Below are 24,296 nucleotides of genomic sequence, written 5' to 3'. Positions count from 1 at the left end.
TTTCTTTGGGCACGAAGCATTTCTCCAAGAAAGGGGTTGCAGGAGGCTGGAGCACTCTGGCCCCAGCGAGAGAGACGGGCAAGAAATTCAGGGAACAATTAATTCCCGCAGATCAAGCCCGCAGATCAAGCCCGACTTGGGCAGGACAGCTGTGACAGGGAGAAGCAGGAAACAAGCAAAACCTGCTCAACAGGTCAGGTCCAATTCCGCAGCCTGGATTCTGCCTCTCCCTGTCTGTTGTGCTCATTTCAATCTTCCCCCCCCCTTTGTTTTAATACCTATTTCAGGATTTGCAGGTTTAAGAGGCAAAAAAATAGAACGAAAGAGGCTAGCCGGCTGCAGCTCAGGGCAATTCAGGTTTGCCACTTCCGCTCCATGCAGACCTGCTGAGCTCAAGACATCTTTGCATAAGGATTCTAGCCTGCTATGGGCTTGGGACGGGGAATGATCCTAGTCCTCAGTGATCCACACGCACCTTGATTTTAAAAGCAGGCTAACCCAGGGCCTTCGTAAGAACGTAAACTTTAGGAACATCTGCAAAAGGAATTTAACTGCCTCTGAAAGTAGATCATTTAACTGCCTCTGGAAGTATATCCTTTCAGGAGCACATTACCAACTCAGAAAAAGGAAGTGTGCTTCACTGCTCAGAATTTGGGCGAAGAAACTGCTCTGGAGGAAGACCTCACCTGGAGTACTGTGTCCAGTTCTGGGCACCACAGTTCAAGAAGGACACTGACAAACTGGAACGTGTCCAAAGGAGGGCAACCAAAATGGTCAAAGGCCTGGAAACGATGCCTTATGAGGAACGGCTAAGGGAGCTGGGCATGTTTAGCCTGGAGAAGAGGAGGTTAAGGGGTGATATGATAGCCATGTTCAAATATATAAAAGGATGTCACATAGAGGAGGGAGAAAGGTTGTTTTCTGCTGCTCCAGAGAAGCGGACACGGAGCAATGGATCCAAACTACAAGAAAGAAGATTCCACCTAAACATTAGGAAGAACTTCCTGACAGTAAGAGCTGTTTGACAGTGGAATTTGCTGCCAAGGAGTGTGGTGGAGTCTCCTTCTTTGGAGGTCTTTAAGCAGAGGCTTGACAACCATATGTCAGGAGTGCTCTGATGGTGTTTCCTGCTTGGCAGGGGGTTGGACTCGATGGCCCTTGTGGTCTCTTCCAACTCTATGATTCTATGATTCTAGGCTGAGATTTTAGGCCTAGGCCAGGCATAGGCAAACTCGGCCCTCCAGATGTTTTGGGACTACAACTCCCATCATCCCTAGCTAACAGGACCAGTGGTCAGGGATGATGGGAATTGTAGTCCCAAAACATCTGGAGGACTGAGTTTGCCTAAGCCTGGTCTAGGCAGACGGGTGGATTTGTGCCTCGAAGGGCGATCTCCCTATTCAGACGCCTAACCGTTTAGCGTCTGCCAAATTGGGGCCCCCGGGAAGTAGGCTGCAGGGAACGGAGGAGGAGGAGGAGGAATATTTCATTTTAATTTCCTTCCAAAGGTCAGTCCTCCTTGGGAAGGAGAGGAAGAGCAGCTGTGTACACAGGGAGAGGGGACAGCAGGGGAACAGAGACCAAGTCAGAACCAGAAAAGGCCGAGGAGAGAGAGTGCCGGAACTGCAATAAGACTGGCTTGTGTACGACATTCCCAGGAGCAAACGACTCCCTGCAAAACTCCTGGGACTTTTGAACAGCAGGTGGAGGCCATGGTCAAGCCAGTGTGTGTGTGGAACAGGGCCTTCTAAGTGCTGGCACCCAGACTTTGGCAACCTTAAGTCAATATTGACCAAGCAACAGGAAACTGCTAAGGTCTATAACAAGCGTGTCTCTGGACCTTAGGCTAAGACTCATACAACAAAAACTTATATAATTTATGTTTGTTCAGGAAAGGGCTACCCAGCTGCTGGAGCTGTAATAGGAGTGATGCTTCTTTGAAATATATCTTCATACAATGTCTCACATTGGTATGGAATTGGCGTGCAATTCCACCCCCTGATACAAATATATGATTTTCTGGGTTCAACGACATTTGGAAAGACTTGGGGTGGAGGGGTGACTAGGGTGTTAGCTGTTGACTAGCCAAGGGCAAGAGGCCAAGCTCCCAATATTTGCGCAAGGCCCAGCCAATCCAGAGGCTTCAGACTGACAGCCAATCGCAGAGGCCAACGTTGCACATTCTTATCCCCTCCTTTGCCTGAAGAGGGCGACATCGCCCAAACATCCACACAAGCCCACAAGCCACCTGGAACAAACCAAGGATGCGAGAGTCAAAATGTGGGGGTCCCCAGCACACCACAAAGGGCGCTCAGCAGCACAGGGTGCAGAAACGGCCCCTCCTTGAACCCCCTGAGCCTCTTGCTCCAGCAGCGAAATGAGAATTTTGCTGCAGGCCGTGGCCTCTCTCGATTCCTGCCTTCTCTGCCGCTGCCCCTCTTCCGAGAACACGCTGCTGCCAACTCACCCGCTGATGATCTCCTTGTTCTCCGCTCGGATGAAGTGTTCCTTCTCAGGCGTCAATATGCAGAGGGAGAACTTCTGCCCGGTCCGGCTTTCCCCGTCCACGACATCCGTACACTGGTTCATGTTGATGGTGCCCTGGGGCAGGGTGGTTGGCTAGAAGGGAGAATGGAAGCAGGGAAGTTATAAAGAGGAAGGACGAGAGCATGTTTCAAATGTTCAGTGTTTTCCTGTACTGCAGCCTTTGCCACCCAGGTCTCCTCCCGGACATTCTGGACTACAATTCCCATCAGTGTAACATTGCCGGTTGGAGCTGATGGGAGCTGTAGTTTATTTTCTGTTTTCTCTTTTTATATATATATATTAAATTTGGAACGCAGATCTCAGGGCAGTTGCCAAGACAAAATCACAATATATAAACTTAAAATACATAATAAAAACAAGAACAACCCATTAATCCCCCCAACATATTTTTAAAGGGCATTTAAATAGGTGTCTCCAAACAACCCCCAGCGTCCTTAAAGAACTAAACAGTTCCTGGGATCGTATATTGAAATACAGTGGTACCTTGGTTTAAGAACAGCTTAGTTTATGAACAACTTGGATTAAGAACGCTGCAAACCCGGAAGTAGGTGTTTTGGTTTGTGAACTTTGCCTTCGAAGCAGAACATGTTTCACTTACTGTTGAGTGTGTTCCATTTGTAAATTGAGTCCCCCGCTGCTATGGGAAAGGACGCCTTGGTTTAAGAATGGACTTCCGGAACGGATTAAGTTTGTAAACCAAGGTACCACTGTATATTATCACAGCGGTAAGATTGTTATATGCACAAAGATGGAAGAGTTTGCCATTACCTACTACAGGAGAATGGTGACGGAAATTAATGGATTTGGCTGAGACGGCAAAGTTGACGTGTTTAGTTATAGAAAAATCATCACTGCCCTTTATTAACAAGGGAACCCCTTATGGACTTTTTGTGCAAAAAGGAAAATGAATATGCGATATCTGGGTTTGAAGTCTGAAAAAAAGGTTATTATTAGCCAACATAGTCATCTCAGTGCATTGCTATATACACCTGCCAAACAAATTATTCTGGGTTGCCTTTTCTTTCCAAAACACACTCACTGTTGATTTTTGCTCCTTCCCTCACCCTACCCGAAATCACCATGTTTTTTAAACCAAAGGCCAATCTCAGGGGCAGCTCAAGGTATTTTGCTGCCCAAGGCAAAGGACAAGATTCTCCATCCGCCACCCACAGCATCTGCCATCTCAAGGCTGGCAATGGGGATTGCGTCCTCCTGGGCACGCATTGTGTGTGGGCGCAGGACAGATTGTGTGGCATCTCCTGCTGAAACAGGAAAGTCCAGTCAGAGGGGCTTCTCCTGCCGCCCAAGACGCTGCCCTCACACCTGCCTAACGGTACACCAAAATGGGCCGTAATGTTTCTGTTTACTACGAACAGAGGTTGTGGAATATGAGCAATTCACACAAACAATCATTTTCTTTCAACCAGATAGGCCACTGTCCACATGCTAGGATTATGTTAGCCCTTGACAAAAATGGCCCCTCTGCACAGGTCCACGACCAGTCATACAACACTATTCCCCATTCCCCCCCCCCCCGGAAGCTACCGTATTTTTTGCACCATAACACTCACTTTTTTCCTCCTAGAAAGTAAGGGGAAATGTCTGTGTGTGTTATGGAGCGAATGCCTGCGGGTGGCGGGGGGGATCTGCTTCAGTCATGAGCAGAGGATCCATGGTTCCCCTTCCTTCCCTCCTCTGTGGTTACAAAGCATAGATCCACATGGATCCTCAGGATTTTTGCATTGGGCTACTCCAAACTCACTGTCAGATCACATGTCTGTGGCCACAGCATGAACCACAAAAATCATATATCCACTATTTCATTTAGAATATTTTTTTTCTTGTTCTCCTCCTCTAAAAACTACATGCGTGTTATGGTCTGGTGCGTGTTATAGAGCGAAAAATACGGTATTTCCGGTGCTCCTCCGACCTGGAAGTGGGCAGCCGCGCAGCGCAGCGCCGGTAGGAGCAGGCGGCGGGTGTTGCCACGGATCAGATAAACAAGTCCCTCGGGCCTTATCCGGCCCGCCGGCCTTAGTTTGGGGACCCCTGATTTACAACATGCCAGCAAAGGCACACTGGCAAAGCATCGTGGGAGGGAGAAGGAGCCTGCAGCAGGATCCCCCCCCCTGCCCCGGGGAATGGCCAATTTGTGTTTACATGCGCAAAGAACGGCCCCCAACGGCCCGCCTTGTCTTGCCAAGTTGAAAAACCTTGGTGAGCAGCGTGGCAGACAAGCCAGGCAGGCACACACAAGCGTTTTCTACCAGTATAAATCATCAGTAAGCTTTTCAGAAGACTTGGAAAGGATGCCAGGCGGGAAAGTGAAGGAGGAGGAGGAGGAGGAGGAGAGGAAATGGTGGCAGCGACGCTGCTCTCGCCCCACACAGCTGGGCCTCCCACAGCCAGGCGCTTGCTGGTGCAAGAGGTTAATGGTTTCTTGACAGGTACCACTGTAGAAGGCATGCCTGGAGCAACCAAAATTGCAGAGAATTTGCTGTGCTTTTTAAACACGAGCGAGCTGGGCTGTTTCGAGGTCTATGGTGTGCCGCAGCTAATTCTTAGAACTGTAGAGTTGGAAGGGACCCCGGGGGTCATCTAGTCCCACCCCTTGCAATGCAGGAATCTTTTGCCCAAAGCAAGACTCGAACCCACGACCCTGAAATTAAGAATCTCATGCTCTACCAAGTGAGCTAGGATAATTCAAACCTTGCCCTGGCCACAAACCTACGCAGAGGTTCCCTGGTACATACCACCATCTAAATCTACAAGGGCAAACTTTCTGAATTTTGGGGATAATCGTATCAGTGATGTCGGAGGAATTTGATCTTGGGAAATTAATAGGATGTGCTCGCCTGAACCTCACCCTCCTAGATCAACATGCAGATTGAAATTTAAGCTATCCACCTTTCCCCCATGCTTCTGGGGTATCTAAACCCAGTTCACAGGCCAAATAATATATCAAAATAGGCTTAGAATGTGCATTTGGATGCAAATATTCAAGCAGATTTTTCTGAAAAATCACAAATCAATGCGGGAACAGGATGGGTCTAACTTCAAGGTGGATGCATTTGAAAATGGTAAGCTAGGAATAAACCAGTTTTCCCAAACCAGATCAATAATGGTCTCCCTTATAGGATTATTGCATGCAGTCCAATACTGAGATATATAGAATTGGCTTCCCAGGTCACCCAGTGAACCGAGTGGGAGGATTCGAACCCTGCTCTCCCGGGTCCTAGCCTCACACTCTGACCACTACACCAGTCTCCCCAGGAGCTGCGGAGCCACCATCAGAATGGACAACTCCTTGCAAAGTGGAACAGCCACCTGGACACACAGCCGTGAAATGGGGTGGAAATTGAAGTAGCAGCAGAATCTGGGGAGGGTTTTTTGGCCGGGGAGGGAGAGAGAGTCTGTCTTCCCAGCATTTCATGGACTGGGATGGCAAGTTCAGCCAGGGGACATTTTTTAAAAGAGGCGTAAAGTTTACTCAAGGCAGACAGCAAGTCTAAACAGCCAATCGGACCAGCCGGGAGCAAAGAGGTAGACTGAGAAGCAGGCGGATCTCAAGCGTAAAGAGAGCCAGGAGGACTTAACCCTGTCGGATGCCCAAACTTGCTCAGCATCCTTGTATTTTCACCCTGCCCTCGGAAGCCTTCGAGGCAGTTTACACCACATCTACATCACATAAAGCGCTCTCAAACCACTTTTAATACTCGTGGGTTCCACTCATCTAAGCATTCTGGGAACTGCAGTCTGTTAAGGGTGCAGAGAAGTGTCTCCTCACAGTGCTACAGTTCCCAGAGTTCGCTGGGAAGAAGAAACGTTTGTTCAACCATTCTGTGAAGGGAATAAAGGTAAAGGGACCCCTGACCATTAGGTCCAGTCATGGCTGAGTCTGGGGTTGCGGCGCTCATCTTGCTTTACTGGCTGAGGGAACCAGCGTACAGCTTCCGGGTCATGTGGCCAGCAAGACTAAACCGCTTCTGGTGAACCAGAGCAGCTCATGGAAACGCCATTTACCTTCCCACCAGAGTGGTATCTATTTATCTACTTGCACTTTGACATGCTTTCGAACTGCTAGGTTGGCAGGAGCAGGGACCGAGCAACGGGAGCTCACCTCATCATAGGGATTCAAACCGCTGACCTTCTGATCGGCAAGTCCTAGGCTCTGTGGTTTAGACCACAGCACCACCTGCATCCCCAAGACCCTTTGCGAGAGGCTAACCCTAACCCCTCACATCCCAAAGAAGTGTGCAAGCATTGGCCAACCAGGGCAGTCGTCTCACAAGGCAAGGGTAATACAAAGTCGGGATAACTGATCAATCCGATCACAATGGCCATAGACTCACAGGGGTGCAGCAGGGAACCTCTTTCACAGGTGCTTCCAGAAGCATCTGACTTCATTAACTACTTGCAGCCGCTGATGGAAACTCACATATATAAGCTAGGTGCCAAATGGCTCCTTAAACCAGGGTTGAAGTCGCCAAAACAGAATGTTTAGTCGCCATTTTGACACCAGTCGTATTTTGGCTTCCTGAAATTTGTTCTGATTGCACAGATAAAATATAAGGGATGGAATTCTACAGGATGTGCTGCTAGTGTGTGAAAGCGGTCCAGATCCAAGGTTCCCCAGGAATGCACCTCCAGATGGTGGAGATGTCTGATGGCGCCCGGGCATCTTCACTTGGTCACAAGTGGCCAACAGCCAGGTACAAAATGCCCCCCAAAATAAATAAACCAGGGAATTGTCATTCTGGCCCCCAAAGATGGATGCCACCTGGGATAAAGGGTCTGGGCACCCTCCATATTTAAAACGCCCCTGCCCCACAAAACCCCCCTAAAACGCCTGCTTGCAGTATTTGCATACAGCCACGCTGCAAATGGGTGTGTGGGGAGGCTTGTAAGTTTAAATACGGGGAGCCGGGAGATGGGGCAGGTCTCTTTTATTCCAGGTGGCTTCTGTCTTCTCGGTTGTGGGGAAATCAGCCAGAAGGATAATAATGTGAGGGAGAAAAGAGCCATGTGTGAAGTAGCCCCCGCCCCTCTCTTTCCCCTGGGCTGATGGAATCAAACAAGCTTTTATTTTTCCAAGGCTGTTTTGACCTTATATGGGGAATTCTCGCATGCAGCTGTAATCGTGCTTCGCAGCCGCGATTCACCCCCAGCAAACCTCTGCCACGGGCCTGCTCCACTCCTTTCCAGATACAGCTGCAACACACAAACACAAGTCCAGCTACCAGAAGGTTAACAAATAATTAACCTCGGGGAAATCATCAACACAAAGGAAGATGGAAGCAGTTTCACGGATCCGGGCAGATCTGCACGCTGCATTTAAAGCATGGACAACACACATTTCAAGCGCAAAGAATCCTGGAGGACGGCAGTTTCCCCCGTTCACAGAGCAACACCACTTCCAGCAACTTTGATTCCAGAAACTACAATTGCTGGCACCCGTCTGCCTTGAGAGACAATGGAGTGCTCCTCCAGGGGTGAAGTCGTCAAACCACTGAAGAATCACAGCGCCTGCAGTGGCTGCAGAAATCGGTAGCTCGCAACTGCTGCTTCCCGCATTGTTTTTGCTGCGTAACAAGCACCGAAGTGACCACCCCAGGGTGCCAGCCTGGGCGGTGTGTCTGGAGGTCCTAGGCTGCCCAGACAACAAGACCCCCTTCTCGGCCTCTCTGATGGGGTCCAAAGGAAAGCAGAGCAAGACGTTTGGCACCAGCTTGGCCGCAGGAGGAGGCGTACAAGGTGCCACCCAACCATCTTCGGAACTTCACTCCAGATTTGTGTAGGGTTTATTCCTGAGCCTTTTCTTCTCCCTCAGATATTCCACAGGGCAGTGTCAGTTCAGGTCTTCCTCTCCTAGATGAGCTACCTTCCCAGGTGACCGAGCCCCATCTGCCCCTTACTTCCCTCTACAGCAGCGGTTCTCAACCTGTGGGTCCCCAGATGTTGTTGAACTACAACTCCCATCACCCCTAGCTAGCAAGCCCAGAGCTCAGGGATGATGGGAGTTGTAGTCCAACAACATCTGGGAACCCACGGGTTGAGAACCGCTGCTTTACAGAATACTCAGAAACCGCCTCATTAACCATTGGACCCACTATTTTTCTCGGCCGTTCAATCCACCACAGCCTGTCCCAATTCTTTGTGAGGCCGTGTGCTTTAAATGTATACTGAAGGCCTGCTCTCAGTTGTCATTAATTAGAGAAATGCATAGACAACAAGGTTATTAATGGCAATTACAGTCAGACCTCGATTGTCAAACGTAATCCGTTCCAGAAGCCCATTCGGCTTCCAAAATGTTTGGCAGCTGAGACACGGCTTCCGACTGGTTGCAGGAGTTCCCGGCACTCAAGTGGAGGTCGTGTCGGTTGTTCGGCTTCCGAAAAATGTTTGAAAACCAGAGCATTCACTTCTGAGTTTTCGGCATTCAGGAGCCGAAACATTCCAAAATGGAGGCGTCCGGGAGCCGTCTGGGGGGAGAGGCAAATATTGGCAGAAGGTGGGTGGCTGTTTCCACACCCTGCTGGCAAAGACTGACCACTGTGGAAAGTAGGATGCTAGATCTGGTGGAATTCTGGTTTGATCCTGCATGGATCTTCTTATGCTCTGAATAGGGAGGCCTAAGCACTTGCTAGGGAGTGACAAATGCTGTCAGCAGCGACAGAGGAGTGACTAGAGAGGGAAGGAGGGGAATTTTGTTCAGTCCATCATTTTAAGCAAACTGCCCCCATTTGCACCTCTCCTGGGTTACGGACACGGATCAGAATGCAATTATCCTTTGGATTTTGAACTTCTCCGAATTTTTGCCATGCACTTCTCTGCTCAAAACGAGTGAAAAGTTGCCTATTTGGGGACAGATGTGTCCAGAGATGCATATATTGAGAAATTAAGAGATTGAATGCATATTTTTGCAAGGATTTTCAAAAAAAAGATCTGCAGATTGATGGGGAAACAGGACATAACAGACTTGTGAACACACGTAAAACTGACGCAGACTGGCAATAAGACTGATCCTTCTGTTCCCAGTAACATCCATCTATTTACCTACAAACAACACAGAGAAGGCTGCATTTTTCAGCTGAACCTGATATCCTGGGACCTCTCCCAAATATCCCCCCCCCTTGGGAGATGGGAGGTGAGCTTAACCTCTCTCTGTAGCAACCTTAAGACAGAGGCTGCAGTCGCATAAAGCAGCCATAAAATGTTATCCATAAAGTTGGATAAAGCAGGAAATTGCCCACAATCAGAGTTTTCTTATCAAAACCGTCCCTTTGCAACGAAGGGAAAGAAACACCCACTTGCTGCAGCAAATCTTTGCAAGCAAATTCCAAGACCACCCTTTAAAGCGTTTTCCTGGCAGTAGGACTGGGGAAAAGCACCAGAGATCTAGAGAGCTTCCGGTGAAAGGAACGTCCGAAATCTGATCCTAAAAACAGAGCAACCTGCCCTGTGCGCTGACCACCACGTGCCAACGTTCTGGCGACACACAGAGATGTGGTACCCAGGACAACTGGCTTATAGGGACCCTCGTCTGCCTACTGGCCCATCTGCCTCCATACTGTCTGCACGGACTGGCAGCAGCCATCCAGGCTTTCAGGAAGGGTTCTTTCCTTGCTCTATATGGGAGAGCTCAGTCGGTAGAGCATGAGACTCTTACATCTCAGGGCCGTGGGTTTGAGCCCCACGTTGGGTTAAAGATTCCTGCATTGTAGGGGGTTGGACTAGATGACCCTGGGGTCCCTTCCCATTGTTCAAATAAGTCTATGATTCTACCTGGAGAGAACCTGAGCCCTTCTGTATTCAAAGGAGATCATAGGAATCAAAGTTATTCCGTTTTCTATCTATCCAGAATTTTCTGTCAATTAAGGGAGACGGATAATGGGAATCACAGTACTGTAGCGTTGGAAGGGACTCCGACAATCATCTATTCCAACTCCCTGCAATGCAGAAATATGTAGTTGTCCCATGCAGGTATCGAACCTGCAACCTTGGCGTTATCATCACTACGCTCTAACCAACTGAGCTATCCAGATGTTCTATGACTGAGCTATGGCCCTTCCCTAAGGCAGGACAAGCCTTTATTACAGCTTAGAAATCCTGGACAGATAATAGTCACATCGGGCGACAAGAGTGCGCCAGTCCCCCACGCCCTGAGATTTTTACCCCCTCCCCGGATTTCCCCCTGGGGGAGTCCTTATGCTCCCCCAAGTCCTGTCCCATCCATTAGGGTTCCCCTGGAGGGAGCCTCTATGCTACTCCTCTGCCTTACCTGTCCCTCAAAACTTGCACTTCAGGTTTGCAAATTACACACTCGGCTGGGAGCAAGTAAGAACTGCTTCCAGACAAACAAGTTGGCGTTCTTAAAATATATATATATACATACATATATATATACATATTTATCTGTGTGTGTCAAGCTGTGTGTTGCTGCCGTTTTCCTTCGAGGGCTCAGGCGTGCACCAAAGACTAACCAAAGTGTGTGAGAGAAGCGAGAATTCCTGTGGCCTTATTTCTGCCATCTATCATCAGAGGAGGGACACGGGTGGCGCTGTGGGTTAAACCACCGAGCCTAGGACTTGCCAATCAGAAGGTCAGCGGTTCAAATCCCCGCGGTGGGGTGAGCTCCCGTTGCTCGGTCCCTGCTCCTGCCAACCTAGCAATTTGAAAGCATGTCAAAGTGCAAGTAGATTAATAGGTACCACTCCAGCGGGAAGGTAAACGGCGTTTCCGTGTGCTGCTCTGGTTCGCCGGAAGCGGCTTAGTCATGCTGGCCACGTGACCCGGAAGCTGTACGCCGGCTCCCTCGGCCAGTAAAGCAAGATGAGCGCCGCAACCCCAGAGTCGGCCACAGCTTGACCTAATGGTCAGGGGTCCCTTTACCTTTACCATCAGCGGGCATGGGTCTGTTGCCTTGTTTAGTCTTTTCTTCCCATCCCAGAACACACCACAATTACATACTCCTTCAGTCAACCTCTGAAAGGAACTCTGGAGCCACTGTGGTGCAGCGAGTGTTTGGAGTTAGGACGTGGAAGACCTGGGTTCAAATCCCCACCCAGCCGTGAAGCTCAATGGCTGACCTCGGAAGCTGGTCCCTGCCTCTCAGCCCAAACGACCTTGAAAGGGTGTTGTGGGGATTCAATGAGGGGGAGAAAAGTAGGATACAAATGCAACCCCATCTTTCACATCCCCACCAACGCTAAGAGCCGTTGTACCAAGCATTTCATACAACAATAGAGTTGTACTGCTGGAAGGGATCCGGGCTGGGTTCTCTAGTTAATTCGTTCCAGAGGTCTGTTCTTAACCTGAAACTGTTCTTAAACTGAAGCACCACTTTAGCTAATGGGGCCTCCTGCTGCTGCTGTGCCGCCGGAGCACGATTTCTGTTCTCATCCTGAAGCAAAGTTCTTAACCCGAGGTACTATTTCTGGGTTAGTGGAGTCTGTAACCTGAAGCGCCTGTAACCTGAGGTACCACTGTATTTATACCCTGCCCATCTGGCTGGGTTTCCCCAGCCACTCTGGGCAGCTCCACAACAGAATATTAAAAACACGATAAAACATCAAACATTACAAACTTCCCTAAACAGGGCTGCCTTCAGATGTCTTCTAAAAGTCAGATAGTTGTTTATCTCCTTGACATCTGACGGGAGGGCGTTCCACTGGGCAGGTGCCACCACCGAGAAGGCCCTCTGCCTGGTTCCCTGTAACCTCACTTCTCGTAGGGAGGGAACCGCCAGAAGGGCCTCAGCGCTGGACCTCAGTGTCTAACCAACTACAAGTTGTGGACTGTTGCAGCACTAATTTTACTGCAAATATTAATAATGCGCCTCTTGTAGTTTGGTTTTCTATTTAAAAAAGAAAAGCCTAATGATTTGTTCTCAGCCAAGAGAGACAGAACCCTGTGAAGAACTCCTATCCAGTTCCTGTGGAATTTTCTCATTCCACATTAAAAACACAAGTATCCATGACTTCAAAAGGATATCAGGTACAGCTTTTGTTCCCTGCCTTACATAACCGTCCCAATTTGCCAAATTAGCCCCAAAAGCCAAGTCTCAGGAGCGGCAAAGACAGACTCTCCTGGAACGGCATTTAATTTCACCAAGCAGCTTATGGAATTAAGACCAAAACCCAGAGGCAATTAGAAGAAGAAAAACAAAAAAGCAAAAATTAAAGTCGCTGTGCGTTTTGCTCGATGCCCCCAGGACCGGCTGGCGGACAAAGAATGGCTTTGGGTACACTCACAAGAGGCTCCAAAAGCTATTCTTTTGGAAGGGTGGAAAGGAGGGGTGACAAAAACAAAACAAAACACCCAATATTCACATAGTCCTGTGTAATTACACCCTAGTGCAAGTCCTTCAAGACAAACGGCGCTCCAGAATCAGCCACCAGCTGCAGAGACTGTAGCAACAAGCTACAAGGATCAGGCTGGATGAACAAGTTTGTCGTTGTTTTAAATCAGGCTTCCTCAAACTCGGCCCTCCAGATGTTTTTGGCCTACAACTCCCATGATCCCTAGCTAGCAGGACCAGTGGTTAGGGATGATGGGAACTGTAGTCTCAAAACATCTGGAGGGCCGAGGTTGAGGAAGCCTGATTTAAATAGTATTCTGGAATAAAAAGAGGAGTTTAAAAAATGAACTACAGAAGGGAACCAGGGAGCATTCCAGGAGGGATCACTGCAGAATGGATTTCATATCCTGAAAGTCTTTTCAAACTGTATTTTTAAGATTCTAGACCTCATGGTGGGAAAGAAGAAATTAAAAAAACCAAGCAAACAGGGTTGCGTTACTTAGTCCATTAACCACGTTAATAGTCTAAAAGAGTTGTGGCTGGCTGTTTTTGGCCAGCCACAAATTTGTCGCCACCAGAAACACAACATACATGTCCTTTCAGGGGCTATGTTTCCATAATATCTGGTGAGGGGGGACAAATTAGATTTGAACCCTATTTTTTTCTTTTTAAAATTGCTCGATTAATTTAAAAAGCACTGATTACCGTAATTAATTAGCTAATTTAAAATCTGCTGCCTTGATTAAAGACCGCAGATCGATTTTATTAGAAGCAACACAATTTATACGCAGTTCTAAGAAGGGTTACCGGTAATTGCTCTCCATTTGCATGCAGAAGGGAATTCTGAGACCACACATAAGTCCCATCTGATTATGAATTATCACTTTTTTATTAACTTGTGCTATTTTTATGGGTTGCTTTTTTGATTTTCAGTTTTCAAAATTTGTGGTGATTTCGTTCTTTATTGCATTCGCCTGCCAGCTTGTGTCTAGCGAAAATCAGAAGAGAAATGTGGTACTTCTTATTATCATTACCATTCTTCCGAACAATTGTTTTTATTCCCAATGCAAAGGTTAGGCGACTTGGTTACAAATACATCAACAGATGCTTTAAGTGATAAAAGCAGCCCTATTAGAAATAAGTGGGTGATGACAGGTAAGAGCTCAAAAACCAAGATGCGGCTTAGTCAATATCCACAAGCCAAGATGAAGGAAGCCAATGGTGTAGACAGACTGCAATTCCCATTGTCCTTGGCCAATGGGCACGCTGGCAGGGGCCGATGGGAGTTGGAGTCCAACACTATCCAGAGAGCACCACCTTATCTAACCCAGAAGTTGTGAACTCTCCTTCCCTGAAGGCTTTAAAGCAAAGGTTGAATGAGGTCACCTGTCTTGGATGCTACAGCTGAGATCCCTGCATCACACGGGGTTGGACTAGATGACCCTAGGGTCCCTTCTATGAATCAGGGGTGTGTGTGGCCTGCTTTATAAAATGAAGTGTCAGGGAACTGACATCGGAGCCAGAAGTGGAGGCAGGGCTCCCAAGCGATGCCGGAGAAGGGCCCAGCAGTGAGAGAGGGAACTCATCGGCTGGGGAAGGAAATCAGCGTAACACCAGGGATAAAGGGAGGCGGATGGGGGAATCGGAGAGAGGGCTCCAGGACTCTTCGCTGGAGACCAGCGGGGAGAGCACGGGTCCTCCGCTACCCACACCCACCCTGCGCAGAAGACTTCCGCGCAGGGAAAGTAGGCGTAGACTTGGCGTCAAAGAACTTCTTTGCTGGAAGAAGTTCAAGAAACGCCCACTGACAGATTCTGCTAGCGACTGAACAGCCACGAAGTGAAGGGCTGTCCAGCCAGGAAAGGTTTAACCAGGCTACCTAGCCAGGAGTGGCGGCAACTTACGCACGAGCAACCCCATATAACCATTACATGAAGTAAAATAAAATATGAAATAAAACTTGCAAAAAACTTTTATTTGATAGATATGATGTTGTATAAATCTTTGGTTTTTTCTTGTTTTTTTCAATTTTGTTTTATTTTGTTTTTACGTCGTGATTTTCCCCCCTTTATTTATTTCTGTATTTAACTTTGTTATACCTAACTTCATTGTATCTTTGTATTTTAAACTAATAAAGATTTTAAAAAAACTTTGCGTTAAATGCACGGCCTGTTTAAATCATACAAATTGCAGCATTCTTCTTTTCCAAGGAGCAACAGGGCCCACGCAAGGTGGCAGCACAGAGTTAAACTACGGAACTCCTTGCAACAGGAGGCAGTGGTGGCCAACAACCCAGATGGCTCTAAAAGAGACAGATTCGTAGAGCATTAGATTACCCATGGAAGTTGGCCAGGCCTCCATGCTCATTTGCAGCAATGCTTCTGAAATAATTCTAATAATAATAATTTATTATTTATACCCCGCCCATCTGGCTGGGTTTCCGCCAGCCACTCTGGGCGGCTTCCAACCGAATATTAAAAACAATACAGTGTTAAAAACTTCCCTAAACAGGGCCGCCTTCAGTTGTCTTTTAAAAGTAAAATAGTTGTTTATTGCCTTGACATCTGGTGGGAGGGTGTTCCACAGGGCGGGCGCCACCACCAAGCAGGCCCTCTGCCTGGTTCCCTGTAAACTTGCTTCTCACAGGGAGGGAACCGCCAGAAGGCCCTCGGAGTTGGACCTCAGTGTCTGGGCTGAACGATTGGGGTGGAGACACTCCTTCAGGTATACTGGACCGAGGCCGCTTAGGGCTTTAAAGGTCAGCACCAACACTTTTAAATGTGCTCGAAAAACAGCCACTGGAAACCACAGGAGGGCTTTTGGGCTCGAGTTTCCCACCTGCTGGTCACTGTCAGAACAGGACGCAGGACTAGGCTGGCCACTGGCCTGATCCTGCGGACTCTTCCGTTCTTCTAGACTCCAGGCATCTGAGGCCTTGAGCATGCATTGCGCAACGAACATTCAAACCGCAATTGCTGGGAAATTTATTGATTCCTTAAAATTTGAACAAAACAAAAAGCCCCAAATCAGTTTGCAAAAATAATAAACACGACGGAAAGCGTCATTTCTCACAATGCCACATCTGGTGCCCGCAGCTGTGGACTCCCAAAATCTATGCTTACTCCATTCAGCTCCTTTGTCTTCCTGTAGGGCTCCCATCCCATTCACCTACTTTTAAGAATTCCATAAAATCTTCTCACACTCAGTTCCAAAGGCTGCTGGAGGAGAGAGAGGGGGAACCTAAGTTCTTTCATGCTGGAAACTTTCATTAATCCTGCAGAAATTGCTTGCCAACTTAGCACCAGTCATTTTAAACCCAGAACCAGGGTGTATCTGATGTGGAGCTAATAATAATATAGGTGAGCTAGTCACAACAGCCATGGTCTCCTATGATCTTGGGTCTCCACACCAGAGTTACTTCAAGCTATCTGGGACAGATGTCAGATTTTGCTCTGGAAGACTTGGGATAAGTTTTGCTCAAGAGTGTGCCTGGTCCCCACAATGTGGGGCGGGGAGGAAAACTTCCCTACGATGGGTCCGAGAGCAGAAATCTTGCAATCTTCATAATTAAAAGATACTCAACCCTCCTCTCTCAAGAGGATACAATGCTCATTCTGGGCGAGTGGAGTCCACAGCGTTCCCCAAGAGATTGAAGTTATGGACCATGGGTAGGCAACCTAAGGCCCGGGGCCCGGATCCGGCCCAATCGCCTTCTAAATCCGGCCCACGGTCCAGGAATCAGCATGTTTTTACATGAGTAGAATGTGTCCTTTTATTTAAAATGCATCTCTAGGTTATTTGTGGGGCATAGGAATTTGCTCATTTTTACTCCAAAATATAGTCCGGCCCCCCACAAGGTCTGAGGGACAGTGGACCGGCCCCCTGCTGAAAAAGTTTGCTGGCCCCTGAGCTACATCCTCCAAACAGCGGGAGCCAGTCAGGATTAAAGCCCACCAATGCAAGTGCAGAAAGGAAAACTTGGGTGCTTAAAATTGGAGACTGGCACAGGGAGAAGCGAGGGGGTTTCTCATCACTTCTAGTAATATGACGAATGCAGCGGGTTCCAGTTCCTGCTTTCAGCCCAGTCCCTAGGAGATGTTGCAGGGGTTCAGCGGAGCCATGTTGACTTAAGGATGCCACTGGCTCAGGAAAAGATTGCGGCGGGAGGACGGGAACGGTCCAAACTTCTAACAAAGAGGATTAAAAGCTTGGATATTCCCATAGGGGAAAGGAAGCGCCGTGTCTCCTCCGAGCCTTAGAGGGAGACGTCCCAGGCGGCTGTTTTCAAATGGGATTAGTGCCCCCAACAAATGTTTCGTTTCAAGGCCCTTAGGCAAGGTTTACATAACCATGGTACAGAAAAATACCAAACATGCTAACTATTCAAGGGAGAAGGGGTGGGGGAGAGAGAAGGATGTAAGGGAGATGGGTTTGAGAGACTCAGTGGCAGAGGCCATACTTAAAGGTAAAGGGACCCCTGACCGTTAGGTCCAGTCGTGGATGACTCTGGGGTTGCGGCACTCATCTTGCTTTACTGGCCGAGTGAGCCGGCGTTTGTCCGCAAACAGTTTTTCTGGGTCATATGGCCAGCAGGACTAAGCCACTTCTGGCGAAACCAGAGCCGCGCACGTTGCCCTTCCTGACAGAGTGGTACCTATTTATTGCACTTTGACATGCTTTCGAACTGCTAGGTGGGCAGGAGCTGGAACCGAACAACAGGAGCTCACCCCATAGCAGGGATTCGAACGGCCAACCTTCTGATTGGCAGGCCCTAGGCTTTGTGCTTTAGACCACAGCACCACCCGTGTTTCTGAGGCCATGCTTAGGATTCAACCCTAGAGAGCAACTGCTAAATGGACCAGTAGCCCGATGAGACCAGTAAATATACCGTATTTTTCACCCTATAGGACGCACATTTTCCCCTCCAAAAATGAAGGGGAAATGTGTGTGCGTCCTATGGGGCGAATGCAGGCTTTCGCTGAAGCCTGGAGAGCGAGAGGCATCGGTGCGCACCGACCCCTCTTGCTCTCCAGGCTTCAGGAAGCTATCCGCAAGCCGTGGGAGAGCTGCGCGACTTTGAACAGCTCTCCCACCTCTTGCGGAGAGCTGCCTGCACCCAGATGCCTGGGGGGCACTGAGCTCAGCGTCCCGGGCTTCGGGCTTCGGCGGCTCTCCGCAAGCCGTGGGAGAACTGCGCGAAGTCACGTAGCTCTCCCACGGCTTGCGGTTTACAGCCTGTTCTGGGGGCTGGGGTCGGGGGAAGCTCGGGCTTCCCCCGCCCCAGCCCTGCGCCTGGGGGGGGGGGAATAATTTTTTTTCTTTATTTCCCCCCCAAAAAACTAGGTGTGCCCTATGGGGCGAAAAATACGGTATATTGATAGTTATCAAAGATATATAAAAGTTCATATAAATTAAAAAGCATATTTTTATAATACCCTGAAAAAAAACAGCTGCTTAATCTAAAACAGAAGAGAGGCAGAAAGAAGAAAAGAAAAAGAAAGAGAGATAAAGCAAAAGAGAGAAAAGACTGAAGATTAAAAAAAACCTTGTGCTTCTCTGTCTTGCAGCAAGGTATAGTATTCACTCATTAAGATCCAACCATTCTATCTCCTGTAAACTAGTATTTTTTCAATCTTCAAATCCTGATATGAAAAAGTCCAATCCTTAATAATGCCAGTAATTATTTTTCTCCAGATCAGTCCAATAGTTTTTATCCGCCATTTGTCTACAGTGGGTAAGGCAGTATCTTTCCATCTTTGTGCACGGAACAATCTCGCTGCTGTAATCATATATAGGAGTTACATATATTGGAGTTAATCACATATTGGAGTGCCAGCTTCTTATATTCCTAACAAGAAGAACTGCAAGGGTTGGACTTGGTGAACTTTCAGCTCCCTTCCAACTTTACAATTCTAGGACAATAAATCTACTACAACGCACCTGCCACCCTGAGGCAGTTCTGCAGGTGCCCAGCATCTGTTTTCCAGTTCAGTGCAAAAGTAAAAATCCAACTGGTGCTAGGGAGACTGAGTCCTCCCAGCCAGCGAACTTTTCATGCATGCCCCCAAGTGCATTTTGGAGTCAAACCATCAGATGCCAAATGTGACAGTGAATAAGATTTCCCACCCACCCCTTCTCCCTATCACTCATATCGACAGCTCTATTTTCACTTCCCTGGGCAAGCTTGGCCAATGAGGAGATAAAGAGAGACAGACAGACCAAACCAGCAAACAGAACAGCACACAAGGCAATTGTCTCTGAGGCAGACAACAGGAATGCCCAGACAACACAATTAGCGCTCTGCTTGACTGCAATGTGCAATCTGTTGCCAAACGCAACATAATAAAACAGATGTGACAAAAAGAAAGCAGGAATGAGGACCATCTAAGCCAGTCTCCATCAACCTAGTGGAGATGCTTTGGACTACAATTCCCATCAGCCTCAGCCAAGGCAGGAAACCCTACATGGGTCCCCACACCATGTGATATTCCTCATTCTCTGCCACCATTGCAATTGCCCAAACACTTACTCTCTTGTTCCAGCCCCAATCCACACCTCTGCGGCCAGAATCAGGAGAGCAAGGGGAGAAATCTGCTTACTCCTTCAGCTCAGTGTTAGATAAGCTCAGATACAGAAGATAGCTGCCAAATGGCTCCTTAAACCAGAGTTACAGTCGCCAAAACGGAACGTCTAGTAGCCATCTTGCGGCCAGGGAGCTCAAAAGTTGTATTTTTTCCAAGACAACGTTTTGGTTCTTGAAATTCATTCTGATTGCGCAGATAAAATATAACGGATAGAATTCTACAGGAGGTGTTGCTATTAGTGGGTGAAACTGGTCCAGATCCAAGGATCCCCAGGCATGCACCTCCAGATGGTGGAGACGTCAGGCACCATTCTGGCGCCCGGGCATCTTCACTCGGTCGCAAGTTGCCGATAGCCAGGTGGAAAATGTGCTTGGCGAATTTCGAAATCCGCTCCTGCTCCTGCTGCTGCTTCTGCCTTCCTCAGCAGCTGCCTGCCAATACCTCAAGGACCACCTCTCCCCATAGGAACTGACCCAGACCCAGCATTTGTCACCTGAGGGCCTTTTTCATGTGCCCTCTCTATGGGAAGCCCAGAAGGTGGCAGCACGAGAACGGCCGCTTCAGAGGTGGTTTGTGAAATGCCCTCTCTGGGGAGGTCCGCCTGGTACCATCATTGCATATCTTTAGGCGCCAGGCAGAAAAAACATATTTTCTGCCAGGCCTTTGGTTCTCAATTATCCATGGCCTCCTTGAGGGGGATGTTTCAATGCTGCCTTTTAAAAAATATGGCTGTGTCTCAGATATGGCTTACAAAAAAGATAAAACAATAAGATTATCAGCAAAAACTTTTTTGAAATTCTGGTTTTGACATGTTTGTATGCTGCTGTAAGCTGCATTTTGAGTTGCTTTTGCAGGAAAAGTGACTAGCAAGTTTAATAAATAAATGATAAATACTGCGGAGGTGGCAGATGAGGAGGAACTGAGCCATTCAAGCCTTGGCAAATCACTTAACAGGGGAGATGTAAAACCAGTCCGAAGGCCAACGAAGGATAGATGGAGCCCTTAATTTTGTCTTCTCTCCAGTTTCTAATTTTTCCAATCTTCATTTCGTCACATTTCTCTATCAGCTTCTCTCTGTGTGTTTTAGTCCTCCCTCATATAATGCTCCCATGTATATTTCCAGCGGTGTATGGATTTTTATAAACACTTCCCCCTAATGCATGCATTTTTGTAGGGGCGCTGCATCGCGAAACCCGGAGAAATGCAAATTTCAAAGGATGTGTTTCGTATATTGTTTTTGTAAATGCAAACCGGGTGGAATATCACCCCCATCCATACTGCCTACTATTAAGAACCCAACAGCATTGACAGTTAACACGAGCAACTATTGCACAAGTTCAGCTATTTATTTATTTTTAAAATGGGGCTTCCTCAAAGACATCTGTTTCACGCACAAATCACCGCCAGCGGACGGAAGGAAATCATACTAATTATATCTTGCGCTCAGAACTCAGGCTTTGTTTCTTCTTTTCTCTTCTGCAAAAGACCAAAAGCTGAAAAGTGAGGTGAAGCTTTTTTAAATTCTCCTTTTCCTTCATGAGGAGGAATGGCAAACAAACCCAGTTGTGTGCCACTGAGTCATAAGGGGCCATGAGGGTCATCTAGTCCACCCCCTGCAGATGCAGGAATCTTTCCCCCAACGTAGGGCTCAAACCCACGACCCTGAGATTAAGAGTCTCATGCTTTACTTACTGAGCTATCCCTTCAGTCTGATGTTGTTGGACTTTGGCTCTCATCGTCCCTGACCATTGGTCATGCTGGCTGGGGCTAATGGGAGAGGAGTTCAACAACAGGGAGTCCCTAACACCATTGCCCTACAGCAGCGTTTGCCAACCTGGTGCCCTCCAGATTAGGGTTGCCAGGCCTCCAGAGCTGACCTGAAGTCCTCAGCTTTGCTTTGCCCCTTCCAGGTGGCAGGGGGAGGGTTTAATCCTCCAGGTAGGCAGGAGCTCCTTTAAATCTTCATTTCTGTTCTCTATGTGCTGTTTGCAAGTTTCAGCTCAGCACGAGCCACCTGCAAATTACTGCAAAGACTCTCAAGAGATGGGGTCCCTCGGGGTAGGATTAAGACCTTTAGCGGCCTTAAGCACTTTAAAGATTTTGGTGCGCCCGTAAACATCTAATTCAAAATATAAACAGTGATAAGCTGTAATTTTATTTTTCGAAATGAAGAAAAACCTACGGTAGGATGGAAAATATTGTTTACTTCCACTTCATATTTGAAAATGTTTCTCCTACTTTTTGTAATTGCAAAGTCTTTGATCAGATCCTCAAAACTATTGTTATGTAACGCATCTGCTTATATACTTAGCAGAGATAAGGTCCTCCTGCCGCAGTCCTCCACTTCTCTCCCAATTAACCTCCGTCTCCAGAGATCGGTGGTGGGAGGGAACACAGAGGAAGAATCACAAGGGGCCATCCCAATGACATCATCAGGGGCCATTCCCTGTGACATCACCAGGGCCCGCTCCTCGGTCTCGGGTTTGGCCCCTGAAATTTCAGGATCTGGAGTGCTCCTCACCTAGCAACCCTACTCCAGATGTTTCAAACTGTGGCCGCCCTGGGAGTTGGCCATTCAAAACATCTGAAGGCAGCCCTGTTTAGGGAAGCTTTTAATGTTTGATGTATTACTGTATTTTAATATTTAGTTGGAAGCTGCCCAGAGTGGCTGGGGAAGCCCAGCCAAATGGGCGGTAGATAGATAGATAGATAGATAGATAGATAGATAGATAGATAGATAGATGATAAATAGATAGGTAGGTAGGTAGGTAGTAGTAGTAGTAATTATCTGGAGGAAACCAAGGAGATGAGAAAACTTTCTCTGCACCAATTAAACCTTTGGGTACCTCTGCTATTGCGAAGGGGTGGAAGGGAAGGAGATCGAAAGAGAAAAAGATGGAGAATGGCGTCAACCTTTGCTTCCCAAACTGGGGCAGAAAGGAAAGCAAAGCAGAGATTTATTTTTCCTCCACCGCCAGAAAAAAAAGAGAGAGACTTGGGGAAAGGGGTGTGTGTGCGCGCGTAGTGTTGTTGTTTTTTGGTCTTGCTTGACAAGAGTACAGTGGGACCTCGGGTTACAGATTCTTCAGGTTACAGACACTTCAGGTTACAGACTCCGCTAACCTAGAAATAGTACCTCATTTTAAGAACTTTGCTTCAGGATGAGAACAAAAATAATGCTCCGGCGGCACAGCAGGAGCGGGAGCCCCCATTAGCTAAAGTGGTGCTTCAGGTTAAAACAGTTTCAGGTTAAGAACAGACCTCCAGAAAGAATTAAGTACTTAACCCGAGGTACCACTGTATTCCCTTCAGAGAAGATGACGAACGCTCAGGGCGGGAGGAGGAGATGAGGAGGGAGCTATCTTCATTCCTCGCCTTATGCTCTGGGTGCCCTTCGCTTCCCATTATTAGCATTTGATGTGGGAACGCAAGGCCTCTGGCCCTTCCTGGTCAGCAGAGGCCTTGGGAGTCTGTGGGAAGCAAGCAACCTCAGATCTTGCCTTGGGGCGCTGCTGTTTTTCTCAGGCATTCAGGAGTTTGCAAGCAAGGCTCTGTGTGTCCCTTTCCAACCCACCCCCTTCCTTTCCGCCCATCCTCCATTCTTGTTTGGGAACACTGGATGTCTGCCTAATTGAGTATTTACTTCTCATTTTCCCAGCTCCAAACCACACTCTACACACACACACCAACTTTTGGAACAGCTGAGACCCGTAAGGCCTTCCCACAGCCTACGGACAATTTGAGAGGCCAGACCCCTATTTCTATCGCCCCCCCCCCCCAGCAAACAGATGCATGCACAACACCCCACCCACTCCTCTCCAAAAAGGACAGGCAGGATGTTGGAAAAACGAATCTTTGAGACGAACAATAATTTGGGAGGTGGGACCGGAGGGGTAGAGGGGGGAGGCGTGGAGGAAGAGATGAGACAGGAAAGGAAGTTGCTAAGAGACCGTTTATTTCTGCAGTTGGGAGTAAAAATAGACGCCGTTAAAATGGAGGCCACAAACGCAGCTCTGAAGCAAAGCAGATGCCATCTGGGGCAAGCCTGGAAATTGCCACCCACTTGGGTTAGCTGTGGGAAGATAAGAAGCAACTCTTCTGAAAGATTCAGATAAGAAGCAACTCTTCTGTAAGATTCAGAAGTTTCTTTCAGGCCCACGAAAGGGTAGCAAAAGATCCTTGTGGACTAGTAACTTCGGCAGAATTATTCAAGTCTGTTTAGGTAGGGCAGAGCTGTGTGTGTGTAGGTCATAGGCATGCTTTAGACCACATAAATTGTTATTTTTCCAGAAGTGCTAGGTGTCTCTGGCCATCTCACTGGCTCTATAGCAGTGTTTCCCAACCTTTTTTGGGCAAAGGCACACTTGTTTCATGAAAAAAATCTCGAGGCACACCACCATTAGAAAATGTTTAAAAAATTAACTCTGTGCCTATATTGACTATATATAAAGTAACTCTCTTTAATAGGCATCAAATAAACACAAAGAAAGTATTTTATAATTACTTTATTATGAAATAGTAAGTACCGTATTTTTCGTCCCATAGGACGCTCCGTCCCATAGGACGCACCTACTTGTTTTTTTTTTGGGGGGGGGGAAATAAAGGAAAAATTTTTTTCCTTTATTTCCCCCCCCCCAAACCAGGTCGGGGAACAGTGGGATGGCGGTGCTGCACCTCCCCGCTGTCCCCCGAGCTTGTGGGGCTGGCCCATGTCTGCCTGGCGCGAGGGGCGCTCTGCTTCAGGGCGCCCCGGCGTCGGGCGGCAGGCTACAGTCCGCAGCATGGGGAACCCTCTGTTTCAGGGCGCCCCACGCGCCCCCCGGGTGCGCAAGGCTTGCCAACACGAGCGCGGAGCACGGGGCATC

The 24,296-nt window shown here is 48.0% G+C and overlaps 1 protein-coding gene across 8 annotated transcripts in view; it reads right to left on the bottom strand.

Annotated features, from left to right (window-relative positions):
- The window catches only part of MPRIP (myosin phosphatase Rho interacting protein), a 153,998-nt gene that overhangs the window by 75,717 nt on the left and 53,985 nt on the right, over positions 1–24,296 (bottom strand). For all 8 annotated transcript variants that reach the window (XM_081889032.1, XM_081889031.1, XM_081889036.1 and 5 more), the window contains exon 4: positions 2,468–2,619. In XM_081889032.1, the coding sequence (XP_081745158.1) occupies positions 2,468–2,619 (152 nt within the window). The remainder of the gene's footprint in view (positions 1–2,467; positions 2,620–24,296) is intronic.

The sequence above is a fragment of the Podarcis melisellensis genome (genome assembly GCF_964234715.1).
Source record: "Podarcis melisellensis genome assembly, chromosome: 14".
Lineage (NCBI taxonomy): Eukaryota > Metazoa > Chordata > Lepidosauria > Squamata > Lacertidae > Podarcis > Podarcis melisellensis.
The sequence above is the reverse complement of the archived record's forward strand: the minus strand, read 5'-3'. Positions and strand labels throughout refer to the sequence as shown.